This window comes from Lemur catta, chromosome 11 (assembly GCF_020740605.2).
Source record: "Lemur catta isolate mLemCat1 chromosome 11, mLemCat1.pri, whole genome shotgun sequence".
Taxonomy (NCBI): domain Eukaryota; kingdom Metazoa; phylum Chordata; class Mammalia; order Primates; family Lemuridae; genus Lemur; species Lemur catta.
In genome coordinates, this window is record NC_059138.1 from 32,670,538 (window position 1) to 32,683,143 (window position 12,606).

General features: G+C 40.1%; 1 protein-coding gene across 1 annotated transcript; it reads right to left on the reverse strand.

Moving 5' to 3' along the window:
* Positions 1 to 1,147: 1,147 nt before the first annotated feature.
* LSMEM1 (leucine rich single-pass membrane protein 1) lies at positions 1,148 to 10,552 on the reverse strand. Its single transcript, XM_045565168.1, has 4 exons — positions 9,415 to 10,552; positions 5,839 to 5,970; positions 3,687 to 3,815; positions 1,148 to 2,188 (listed from the first exon to the last, which is right to left on the reverse strand). Exons 2-4 carry the CDS (start codon positions 5,963 to 5,965, stop codon positions 2,058 to 2,060), a joined length of 387 nt encoding a protein of 128 aa, XP_045421124.1. The 5' UTR covers positions 5,966 to 5,970; positions 9,415 to 10,552; the 3' UTR covers positions 1,148 to 2,057.
* Positions 10,553 to 12,606: the final 2,054 nt, after the last annotated feature.

Here is a 12,606-nt window from a genome sequence, read left to right on the forward strand (position 1 = left end):
ATTTTGCAGAAGATTCACCCCACTATCCTTGGTCAGATGAGATCAGAGTGCCATGATCTTAAATAGTGCAAAACAAAAAAATGTGGACCCTTAGTCCCCTCCAGTAGAGGTTTAAATGTAAAGGGTTGTTTCCACCATGCCACACCTACTACTTCTAACAATAATAATTACAACAACAACTAGCATTTATGGAGTACTTTGTTTCTGACACTGTTTTGTCCTTTATACTCATCCCCTCTTTTAAGCTTCACAATAATGTTAATACTATGAAATAGATTTTATAGTAATCCAATTTTACTGGTAAAAAATTAAGAGGTTAATTTCCCCAAAATCATGGTAAGTGGTGGCACCAGGATTCGTTCTTAACCGCCATGTTTGACTGCCATTATGTCACGTGTAGCTGGCAAGTGCATTTTAAACGCGTTCAATGGAAGTTGTTAATTTGTGAATCCAAACACCAGGAGCTGTGGTGACTGGAGTTTTCTAGACCGCAAAGGTCAGAGGGTCAGAGGCGTCACCATGCCTTCGTGCAATACAGGCAGGACAGAGCAGATCAAAAAAGACGGATCCAAAAGATGGATAAAATGATTTATCAGACACTACTTCATGTTGTAAAAGTCAAAATTTCTTGGAATAAAGATCATTTACTACTGAGCATGAACTATATCCACTGTGTGGGTAGAAAGGGGGGAAAAGTGTAATAAGAGCAAACAGAAAGGGAAGAAATAGGTATATTTAAAACGAGTTGTTGCATCAGATCCTCAGTAGTTTCTAAAATGATTTTACAACAACAAATCCCGACAACAAATTATTTTTGCCACACCCTATTAACAGGTCAGAAAGAATTTTTCAGTAAATACAAAATGTTTTGCTATCTATCGATTTGAAGGAAAAAAGTATGTAGTACATTTAATGTTTTTTGAGTTCAAAATGGATAAGTAAAATGTCTTGTGTTTATTGCATTAACTATTAAGTGTTATAAAATGTGTTTGTGTGTGTGTTTCATTCAAGTTAAACCCAGATGTTTTTAATCAACCCAAATGACAGAACCACATTACATTCTTCAATTGACTTGTACAGTATATTAAATGAAAGATTTTTCTAAGACTCATATGCTTTTTGAACTCATTTATTTAGCACCATATCTTATGTCATATACTGTGTGCCTTGCTTTTTGTGTTAAAACAAGGCAGGTTCCAAATATTCCAAATTCACAGTTTCCTACTGTTGTTTAACAAAGGCCATATCTCTATGAGATTTCATCCAAGTTAATCAGCAGGGTACTGATGGATTTTTTCTCCATGAGAAACAAAATAAACGAAACTTATATAATTATATAGAACTATACATCTCCTTTGTTCCACAACTGAATATAAGCTCCTCTAGAGTAAGGTAATTTGCACAGAGTAGGAGTTCAATAAACATTAGTTGAATTAATTAATTAGGCTTTCTCTTCTGACCCCACAGCCCCAGCACACACATATACCTGCTACTCATGTTTCCACCAGCAAACACCAGATAGCAGAAGCCCACCCATTGCTGTCCCTGGGGAAACAGAGTCAAAGTCTAATCACCTGCGCAGAATCTCTTCTATTGAAAAGAGCGATCACCTGGTTCCCCTCAACACATAAAATTCAATGAATTCCTCAGGCTTTCAAAAGGAATTTGTAAAGGTGCATGAGGCATCATGAACCTCACTGGTACCGTGAATTTGTTCTATTGACAAAACTCCTTTTGTAGGAGACGTTGTAAGTACATAGCCAAATTCTCTTGCTTTCTGTGGATTCTCCACCATGCTAGCCACCCACCCTTATCCCCATTAAATAGTTGAAGCACCCTACCATAAAATGGAGCTGAGAGAAGCTCGCCCCTTTCTAGCTGCTATCTCAAACCCACTGGGCTCCCAGGGGCACAGAAAGTAGGCCCTAGGGCTGGGTTCCCTGATCAGTTAATCTGTTGCCTAGAGAAGTGCACTTTCTCAATTCTTCACCATGTACAATCCAAGTAAAGCGAGAAAAGCTCAAAGTGTTAGCAGTGACTCTTGGCAAATCATTTCTTTAGTTCTGTTCAGAGTCCAGTTGGTTGAGCCGCATTACGATCATGTTGTTGATTTTCTTAAGATCATCTATGTCCTTTCCCTCAGCTGTTAGTCTTCTTGACACATCATCCATCTTGTTTCCAGTTTGAACTTCAAAATGGAAAACAGACTGTGTTACACTGGTTCCCAGTGTGTTCCGCTGGGACACGTTGGAGCCCTGTGTTGGTGTTCAGCCGAGTGCTGAAAGGCATGCTTGGCAACCCCCCGTTCCAATACCCATGCATCCCAGAAACCCCGGGCAGAAGTTGGTGAATATTGAAGTTGCCTATCAAGTGAATTAACTTCACAACCTCTGGTGCCAGCCTAGACTACCTGTGGCAGCTCCACAGAGATTTGGGCTGAGAAAGACATGGCTGTGAGTACCCAAAAGAAACTGCCGGCAGGTCTGATTATCTCCCCCAAAGCAATTGTTACGTGTCTCATTTTGAGACCCATTCTCAGAAGAGGTTTTTAGCTCTTCATTTGGGAGCTAAAGTTTGGGAGGTTTTGAGCTCCCCATTCTTTGGGTTGCAGCCAATTTCGACATTTCTGCTGGTTCTGAATTACCAGCCCATAATGAATGTGTAGTAATTCCCCTCACACCATTCCTAAGAATAGAGGTGCAATATTTTCCAAATAAACAGAACTCCTAGCAATACAGTAAACTAGAGAAGAGAACACTTTGAGGTCTGTTTATCAGAGTTAAAATTTTCAAGAAATGCAGCACAAAATCAGTACTTTATATTTGAACTCATTATTTCCATTTCAGGCAAGTTTTTTTTCGAAGGTGTCCTTTAGGAGCTAAGGTGTTTGCATCATGCTGATGGCCTTAGCTAATAAACATGAGAAGGTTAACCAGATGTTAGAGGTTCAACTCCCAGCTGGTGGCCCAGCAGTTACTTCTAAAACAATTCTAGACAAGAGAGGAAACTGGTGGGCTCTGCAGGAGGAGGGGATGGCAGGTGGACAGTGCCCCTTGCCACGTCAGCAGCAGAGAGGAGGGTGGCTCTGGAAATCAAAGGATCTCTTGGCTGAGGAGCTGGCAGGCGGAAGCCCGAGTCATCACTCAAGGGCCCAGCATGCCTGGCCCAGGCCAGAAGCAGGCCGCCAGCCCGCACAGGGTCAACAGGAAAGAGGCCACCCTTAGAACACCCCCAACACTATCACTAAGGCCATGCTCAAGCCTCACATGCTTCTAATTGATTTCTGTGATAAAACCTAGGAAAGAGTTTGAAACCTCAATGTGACTGTATGTTGTAGACCTAATTTAATGGGGAAATCTATGCATTGGATATAGAAAACCTAGAACTAACTAGAGTAAGTTGCCTACCATTTGGTAGTGAGGAGCTCCAAGTGAGAAATCAAAATGCTATAAAAATATTTAACATAATGTTCATGGACTTTTGGTACCGTGGACTTCTATAGTGGGCTTGTGCCCCAGGGACCCTGTCCCAGGCCAGTGGGGTTCACTCAAGGCCTTCCTTCTCCCTCTGTCTTTCAGTGTAAGCATTGATCACCAGAAAGCATTGACTCATTTCAGGAGCAAAGTTTAATAACCAGCTGCAAAGTAAGTACATACAAGTAATGAAAACCTGCCAGTGGTACTTACTTATTAGAAATATCACGAAGGAAACCAAGACCAGGCTGACAATCAGCATAATCAGCAGAACCACAAAAAACAGACACCGGCTTCCATTTCCCGAGTTTGTGCCCAGGACTGGGATTTTCTCCTCTAGAGCTAATACAAAACAAACAAAAACCAACAATGCCACAAACTCCTCAGCATACAACTTGTCCTCAGAACTGAGCAGTACTCTGCTGTCAGAGATGTGTGTAACATATACACCCATATTCCCTCTGACAACCCTGGAAAAATGACTTATGTTTTAGAAATGTCTTTGGACCAAGTGCAATTTGTGAGGGATTTACCTTCTTTTATATTGGTATTCAGGAAATAAACAGAGTTAAGCTGTTTCCTTAGACTTGTTTGGAAAGTTCTTTGAAGACCATGTTAGCACTGAGGTAGCAGGACGTGGATTTTTCTTCGGGGTGAGAATGAAGAAGGTAAAGGGTAAAACTGACAGAGGCTCTCATGCCCTTTTCCCAAAGTAACCCAGGAGTAAAACAGCTGCATGTGGGACACCTGCCCCGGGTGGAGGATTGAATGAACTGAACACTCTGGAATACCTCCCCAGAAACTCCTTTCATCATAGGAATCAGTTATGCCTACATCCATTTAAACAAAAGTGGCCCTGGTATATTTTGATTTCTTAAATTTGTCTTCAGGGTGGATATGCTCTGGAAACAAGGTTCTTTTAAATGTTTTGCAGTGGAACTGAGAATGCAACTATGTTTTATACAACAGCTTGGTTCACCCAAACCATGAATTGTCTGCATTTAGTCACCATTTTGTAAGGTCTGGTTGCCTAATAACACCCAGGTGAAATTGAATAAGAAGGAATGAAATGCTGGAGCAATGGAGACCGTGGAATCACTTTTTTCGTATGCTCTCCTACTTTGAATTGGTCCACTCACTGTGCTCCTTGATTCTGCATGGATGGGTGGCTCATGTCCCATACCTTAGAAGTACATCCTATGTCACCCCCTCAACAGCTGTTGCTTCCTAATCAAAGCAGCAGCACAGGCTGACACCCAAATACCTACTTTTCTTCAGACTGAGTGCAATAAAAACAGGTGAAAATCTGAACTTATTAAAATGAAGAAAAAAGCAAGAACTCAGAAAGGATTTACAAGGGCAACAATAGATAAAAAACTGGGACAGTAAGTTTAGAGTGCATAGGAAACAAATGGCAAGTGGGCCATTAGCACCTGTGTTTGAAGGTCAGCATTTCAGTTAGAAATGATGGGGCTCCCAATGGTCTGATAGAACTCATTTGTAATATTTAGGGGGCAAGATATATATATACACGTCTAGTATTTAGCAGATTTTTGTTTTGCTTCCCCCACCCTTTTTCTAGCCCTTTAACTGGGTAATTTGTAATTTGTCAGTAGAAAATGAAGTTGACTTTCTCGCCCAACAGAATTTTAATGATTTTTTAAGAACTAGGTGAATGTGTGGAGCATTTTCTCAGCATACGCTCTAAAACAAGGTCCCTTTAGGAAAGTGGGCGCCATTGGGGACCTAAGTGTGGTCACCAGGAGGCCCTGCGACAGCGACAAGGGTGAGCAGCCTCCGGAGTCCAGCTCTGCGAGGCACCACCCCTTCCCGGGCAGAAACTCCCTAGGATCTTCGCAGCATTTCCTTACTTTAATTTTTACCTTTCCTCCCTGGCCAGACCAATTGAGAGCCTCAGAATTTTTAAAGACAAGAGTTCAAAGCTTGTTTAGGAGCCGAGAAGGCCCCAAATCCTGTCAAGTATGCAGAGGACAAAAGCATACAATGCCTAACAATAAACAGCATTTCCAGTGGCCAGCGGAGCCCGCTCCACCCGCGCCACGCCCAGCCCTACCCCCACCCGCGCTCCCCCCACGCCCAGCCCCAGCCCCACCCCCACCCGCGCTCGCGCCACGCCCAGCCCCACCCCCACCCCAGCCCCATCGCACGCCCAGCCCACGCCCAGCCCCACCCCCACCCCAGCCCCATCGCACGCCCAGCCCCACCCCCACCCGTGCCACCCCCCACGCCCAGCCCCAGCCCCAGCCCCACCCCTACCCGCGCCACCCCCACGCCCACCCCACGCTGGCACTGGCCGTCTCCAGGTAGCCGGGAGCTAGGCAGGACTGCCACGCCTGACACGTACGGAACAGATGCTGCGATCCGGCCGGACACAGGTTCAGTTTGTTTAAGTCATTTATGGAATCCACAACATAAAGCTTTCGGTCTTCATGAATGCCACCAGAGCCAGTGTCCTGGGAAGAATGATTCATTGTCCCTGGAAGAAAACACTGACATGAGAAACAAGAGGCTGGGCCAGGGAGCTCCACCTCGCAAGAACCACACAGCCAGCAGGAAGCCCCGCGGGCCTACGAAGAACCACCCACAGATACCATTTTCAACTAAGGGTCTAGAGAAGCTTTGCTTAGCTGGAAGAAAATATTTCCTTTTGTGGACAACTTCATAATTATTCTTTTTGCTTTGCTTGCCAGGAAGCTCAGATCAAATGTGTGGCCGAGTTTTAAGAAATGCATCGCTGTTTATACCCTATTTATCTGCAAAGGCTCCTTTCTCCTCTTCATTTTTCTCAAGTCTGCCTATATTTTCCCTGGACCTCTTTTTTATTTTGTAATTGATTGTTAAATTTTTCTCTTTTATTACATTGTTCATATTCTGGCAAAATACCTCAAATCCTTTGTGCAAGAAGACTAGGTATAAATATATAGAAAGACAAAATTGAGCTAGTTAGCCTGTGGCCATAAAGATTCTGAAAGAACAGGAGGATATTACTGTGAACCATTCCAATTGCATGAGACTTTAATACAAAACTGTAATTTTTATATTCTCCCTCAATATGGTATATGAATCCTTGCCCTCAAATATTTCCTTTAGCTATTAGATGCTGGCTGTGAGTCCCCAGGACAAGATCTTAGCAACGTAGATGCTATAAAGAGGAATTCTGCTAGACTCTAGGACCTCTGAGGTCTCTTCCATCTGCCCTTAGAGTGTGGTCACTTAGGTAATAAATATTTTTAAAATTGAGGTTTATATTAAAGATAATATTTTCTAATGACAGCACAACTTCAAGCAACACTGAAAAGCCTGAAGAGATTAAAGAGGTCTATATGAAGATGTCTGTCTAGCATAACAGAAAACTCGTGGCCATTTAGTTATGTGAAAAGAAGAATCTGGGAAGACTAATTCCAATTACTATAAAAGCTTTCTTTCATGGTTATCTCTTTTCATAAAATGAGTCTAATTATGATAGAGGATTTTTTTTTTTTTTTGATCTGGAAAGGATGTTAGACATGCCCTGGTCTAGCCCCCAATCTTTCTACAAATGAGGAAATGAAAGCTCAGCAAGGTAAATACCCAAGATCACACATTTGGCTGGTAGCAGAGCTGGACCTGGGTCTTCCCTTTCTTTTATACCTTTCTTTTCCATACCCCTTCCTAATCCTCTCAAGACTCAGCTCAGACATGACCTCCCTTAAGAAGAGAGACCAACCTGTCTTTCTGCCTTTGCTGGATCCTGCATATTCCTCTAACAGAACATCTATAGTATTTTATTGCATTTATTTGCTTACATCTTTGACTTCCCCAGTAGGCAACTCAGTGTCTATTCTCCAATGCCCAGTGCCAGGTTTAGAAGCCAGTGACATATGTTAATTTGGAACACCTATAATATTTATTTAGGATTTAAATCTATTTTCAAAAGAATTGGAGGCAGTTAGTATGTACACCAATGGAAATAAGATTGAGGGTAAAAATCTTCATGTGATGTCTATCTGGACTCTAGTGAAGTCAATGCAATAAATATTGTGCCTGCCTATGTGTGGCAACACACTGTTTACTTCCTGTTACCATTTCTTAAATTTCCTTTAATACCTAGCAACAGAATGAAGAAGCTGTAATTCGAGTTTGGAGAAACCAAATTCAGAAAAAAAAAGTACACACCTACAGAAGATTTGAAAAAATGTATCAGCCATCTACTAAACAGCTTAAACAGCACTCTAAAATATTAAAAACCAGCAATTTCTCAGTAATACCTAAAACCTACTGGTACTTGTGAAAAATGTGCTCCCAGAACCCTAGCTAAGAAAAACAGTGAGCTTCAAAAGTCATGAATTAAAATTTTTTTCCAGAGTTATAGCTAAAAAGTATGTTTTAGTTATCCTGCAATTTTAGTTAACAAAAACACACAATTCCCTGAGTATTTTTGATAAGATATTACTGTAGCACTTTAAATATCGATAGTAAATATTAATATTGATAGTAAATATTGAGTTTTAAATATACTTCATGGAGCATTTCTAAGGAAATGACTTGATAAAACAATTTTTAAAAAAAAGCAGCAGCAGATAGAGTAAAAGGCCCTAGAGATCAATCACATCTAATCCTTTTGCAGATAAAACCAAGGCCCAAAAGCATTGACTAGTGCATGGCCGCAGATTTCAAAACAATTCTTCTAGAAGTGTTTTATATGTTATCATCTCTTTATACTCATATTTGACCAAACGCTAATATTTGACCAGGAATAAAGGTTGTATGTGTCACATCACAGGCTCATTGTTCCAAACAGAGCTGCTATTTCAGGCCTGGTAACGGACGCATGGTTCATTTTTGGATCTCTGACTTAATATCCTTGAGCCTTAGCTTCCCCTTCAGGAATGTAACTGCTATTGCTGAAATCTGGTACGGACACTTACTCGGTGTTTACAAAGTAGCGAACTAGCTAGAAAATCACAGCCACTAAAACTGACTTTAAAAGTACAGCTGATAAAATCTCCAAATTAGTGGCCTTGCTACCTACTCAAAAGGTCACTCCAAAAGAACCAAGGCAACAACCTAGAGTGCTCTGAAAGAAAATTCCTCTTGAGTTAAGTCACAAGTAAATATATGCTGTTTCAATATATTTTTAAATGAATTGCAACATGTGAATGTAAAATAAAGAACTAATAGAGAAAACTGAGTTGGGTGTTTGTTGTCCAGGCCTGCCAAGAGCCTACAAATGACTTGCAAATGACTCATGAGTCTGCTAGTAAATGGATACAAGATCACATGGCCCTAACACCAGGACCCACAGCTGTTTTGACACCCAGTACTTGCTATATTTGGCATGTCCAAATGAGGGCATCTGGGAACAACCAGCAAGGCTGGAGAAGCCAGTGTTACTAGCAATTCCGCATCACACTGACTTAACCCTCCTTCTCAACTCGTGTGCAAATTTGCTTATTCACCAAGATTGGCTAAAGCAGCATCCTTTTAACAGAAAATTATCCAAACACCTTCAGCTGAAACATGTAAGTAATTTCATTTTCCTCTAACAGCTGATTCTTTTTGTCATTTGAGAATTCTTTGACTACCTACAAAGAAATATTCTGACAAAGATTAATTGTCCGTGAAAAATTGCTTTGTGCTCTATTTTTTCCCACAGGTGCTTGGTATCAAATCATAGAAATAACTCACACCAGTGTTGCTTGCCACAAAACCAGAATTTTTATAATAAGGGCTTAATTCAAAGCTAATAAAAAGCTTTATTAAGTCATGGTAATCTGTTCTTTAATTCCATTTCAGAATCAATACCTCTTCACATTTAAGAAGTAATTTTTAAAATCAAGTCTAAATCATTTCTATCAGAAGTTAAAAGCACGGAGCACATGCAACACAATCAAGAATCATAATTCAGTCTCAGCAGAGTAAGAGCATGCAAATTACTTACAAAAATGTGAGCTTTGACTGGTAGGTTACCAGAAAAAAAAAAAAAAAAACTAATTATCCAAGAGCAACTACAACAAAACTTTCTACAAACGCTGTAGTTCTTTCTTTGCCTTCCTTCAGGGTATGGGTGTTCCTATGAAGCCCATAAATCCCAGCATGAAACTGTTGGTCTATATTTACTGTTAATTTAGCCAAGCAGTGTAAGATTCCAAATACTGAGTTTTCTCATAATGCCTAAGGTTGAAAATACATTACTGAAACTATGCTTTAAAAAGAAAACAATAACAACAGACACTATGCCCTGATTTAGTTGGTAACTGATGAGGTCCTTGTTGGACTGAAGTTAATGTCCTTGTTTGGCTGAGGCAGCTATGTAAGCTGACACCACATTCCCAGCACTTCTGCCTCGGTGGCTCCCATATATAAACATCCTGCAGCAGGCAGGAGCTGCCACCGTGACAACTAACTAGCAAGGACTCCGGAACAACCAGAGACCTGCAATAAACAGGGACAGAATATGGTTGTGACATCATAGCTAGGAGGATGGCAGATCAGGCTCCTGAGGCTTCCAGTAGCTACAAAAAGCCATTGTGAGTGGAAGATGGCCTGGCTACAGACCCACTGCAGGTGAAGGAGGCACTTCATCTCATCCACCTCCTTTCCAAGGGTTTTTCCAAGGCTGTGACTTTTTGCACCTCCTCCTTTCCCTGCCATTCGCTTATGTGGGCCCCTCACGTACACTCCAAGGAGCTTCTGCCCTCTGGTGTACATACAAGATGCTACAGCGTCGAGATCATCTGAGACCCCACAAGCCCTGGGTTCCAGATCATAGGAACTATCACAAGGACACTAAGGGTTAGGTTGTAAATAGATACGCTTCTTCTGTAATCCTACCCCCATTGCCATGAGTAGATGGACATTATTCATCCTTGAAATATTTTTCACATCAGTTAGAAAACATGTGCTTCACAAAATTTTCTTGACACCTATTTTAGGGGAAAGGAATGTCATTTTCTTAAGCCTCATCGAGACCCAAGGACCAATTCTTGCAGGAAGACAATAGAACTAATATAACTAATAACTGTTTTTCTCAGAAACATTATACATTAAAAAGCTATGCCAAATTTCTCTGAAAAATAAAAATGTTCACATTGGTTATATCAGGCCTAGTTTAAAAAAAAATCTCACGGGACATGGGCAATATATATAACCTGAACTTTTGTACCCCCATAATAAGCTGAAAAAAAAAAAAATCTCCCAACTGCTATACTTGTCTTTAACCATCTATCCTTTGAAGAAATAATAGAAGTAATGCCTCTTTTTTGAGCACTTACTGTGTTTTTCCTCTCTTATAACCCTGTGGAATATTAATATTAATCTCCCCTCAGGGATGAGGAAAATGAAGACTAAGGAATTTGATTGTTGACGGATACACAGATTTTAAGTAGCAGAGATGAGAATTAAATCCAAACATCACATCAAAGTCTGAATTCAACTATACACCAGTTGGGGACAAGACTGACTTTAAACCAGACCCGTGGAGAACCACTTAAGAGCAAAGCAAGATAAATTACTTCTTTTTACTATTATGTAACTGAAAGGCTACATTAAGAAGAGTTTTGGATCAGAAGAAGAAAACAGATATTCTTACATGAATTGTTTAATCTGGGGACATTTTCAAGCATTTCTTGCTTTTGTTTTCAAATTTATCTCAGGGTATCACTCCCAGGAAACTGCCCTCGGAGACTTGAATCACAGATGTGGAATGCCTCAAACTTAATGCTTGAGAAAAATAAAGAAATGGCAGGGACCATATCAAATTCCTTCAAACCAGCAAGATTAACAAAGAATCAAGCTATGAACTGCTTTGTCACACAGCATTTTACTACTTTCAAGAAAACTCAGGAATTCTTATACACTCAGTCCCCAGGAAGCCTCGTACAGCAATTACCCATGAATTTCATGAAAACTCATCCCTGTATAAATTCAATAGGCAGGTTAACAGTCTTATCTTCTTTTCCTCCCAAAAACCCAGTAAAAAGTCAGAATAGGAATAAAAATCACAAAACTACAAGAATGAAAATGGGAAGAAATAATATTGTAGAGTTCAACAAATGTACTGAACATGGGAAGGAGACAAGCATGTATCTGCCTTAGGGCTGTCATCCACGGCCCACCCTGCAGCACTCAGGCAGGCCTAGGATTGGGAAGCAAAAGTGACACATGGAGCTAAATACAGGCAGGTAATCTAATGTTAACCAAAAATAAAATGAATAGAAAGATTGGAAAATCATGTTCAGGAAATCTCCCAGAAAAAAAAAAAAAAAAGATTAATAAGGCCCAAGTCTCAGTTAGGAGCTCCGCTATCTCATGGAGTTCCAAAACAAAGAAAATGGGGTGGAGGGGTGTGTAGGTGGAAAGATTAAGAATTCAAAAATATCTTCCAAGCCCACCAAAGCACAGTACCACACTAAAGATGATATTCTGAGAAAACAAAGAAACAAACAAATAAAAATTGCATCAGATATCTCAAGATTTTGCTAATTAGAAGATAATAGAGCAATGCTTTCAAAATTCTGATTTTGAGTACATTTTTCAATCAAAATTTTGAAAAATTTCAAATTTGATTTTCTACCTACAATTTCATATACCAAGCAAACTATCTTTCAGAAACATAAAATCTCAATATAATTGACCTCTCCAGTACCCATTCCCAAGAAACTACTGAAGTGCTCCACTTTAACAAGGAAGTAGGCTAATAGTGAACAAACAGGGATCCAACTCCAGAGAAAGGACAACAAATCACCAGCGTGATGGTGATGTCACCTTGGATAAGAGAGAAACTAGTCTAGACCGAAACAAGTATAGAATCAAGAAAACTTTTACAAATTTATTTGGGCCTGTTTGGGAAGAATTAGTGATGTGCACATAAATTCAAACAATAAGACAACTCAAAGACAAAAATGTATGAGAACGAAAATGTAAGCACAGTAAACTAAATGTAAGCACAATGAACATACAAATATAATCAAAGTAATCCAAACAATGATGCTGATTTAACCAAAAAAAATATCAGGATGGGAAAAGAAAAAAGAAGTCTTCATTTGTCTTAATAGGAAGTTGACAAATGTCTAAAAATAATAAACTAAGAAACAGCTGCATCAGCCTATTATTTAGAAACATGAAACCAAGG

What these genes read in the sequence shown, in the direction of transcription:
- LSMEM1 (XM_045565168.1), bottom strand. Translation starts at nt 5,965, where the DNA reads ATGAATCATTCTTCCCAGGACACTGGCTCTGGTGGCATTCATGAAGAC. An exon ending in CGGATCGCAGCATCTGTTCC is followed by an intron (nt 3,816 to 5,838) that starts GTACGTGTCAGG and finishes GTTTTGTATTAG; the next exon opens with CTCTAGAGGAGAAAATCCCA. An exon ending in CTTCGTGATATTTCTAATAA is followed by an intron (nt 2,189 to 3,686) that starts GTAAGTACCACT and finishes TCCATTTTGAAG; the next exon opens with TTCAAACTGGAAACAAGATG.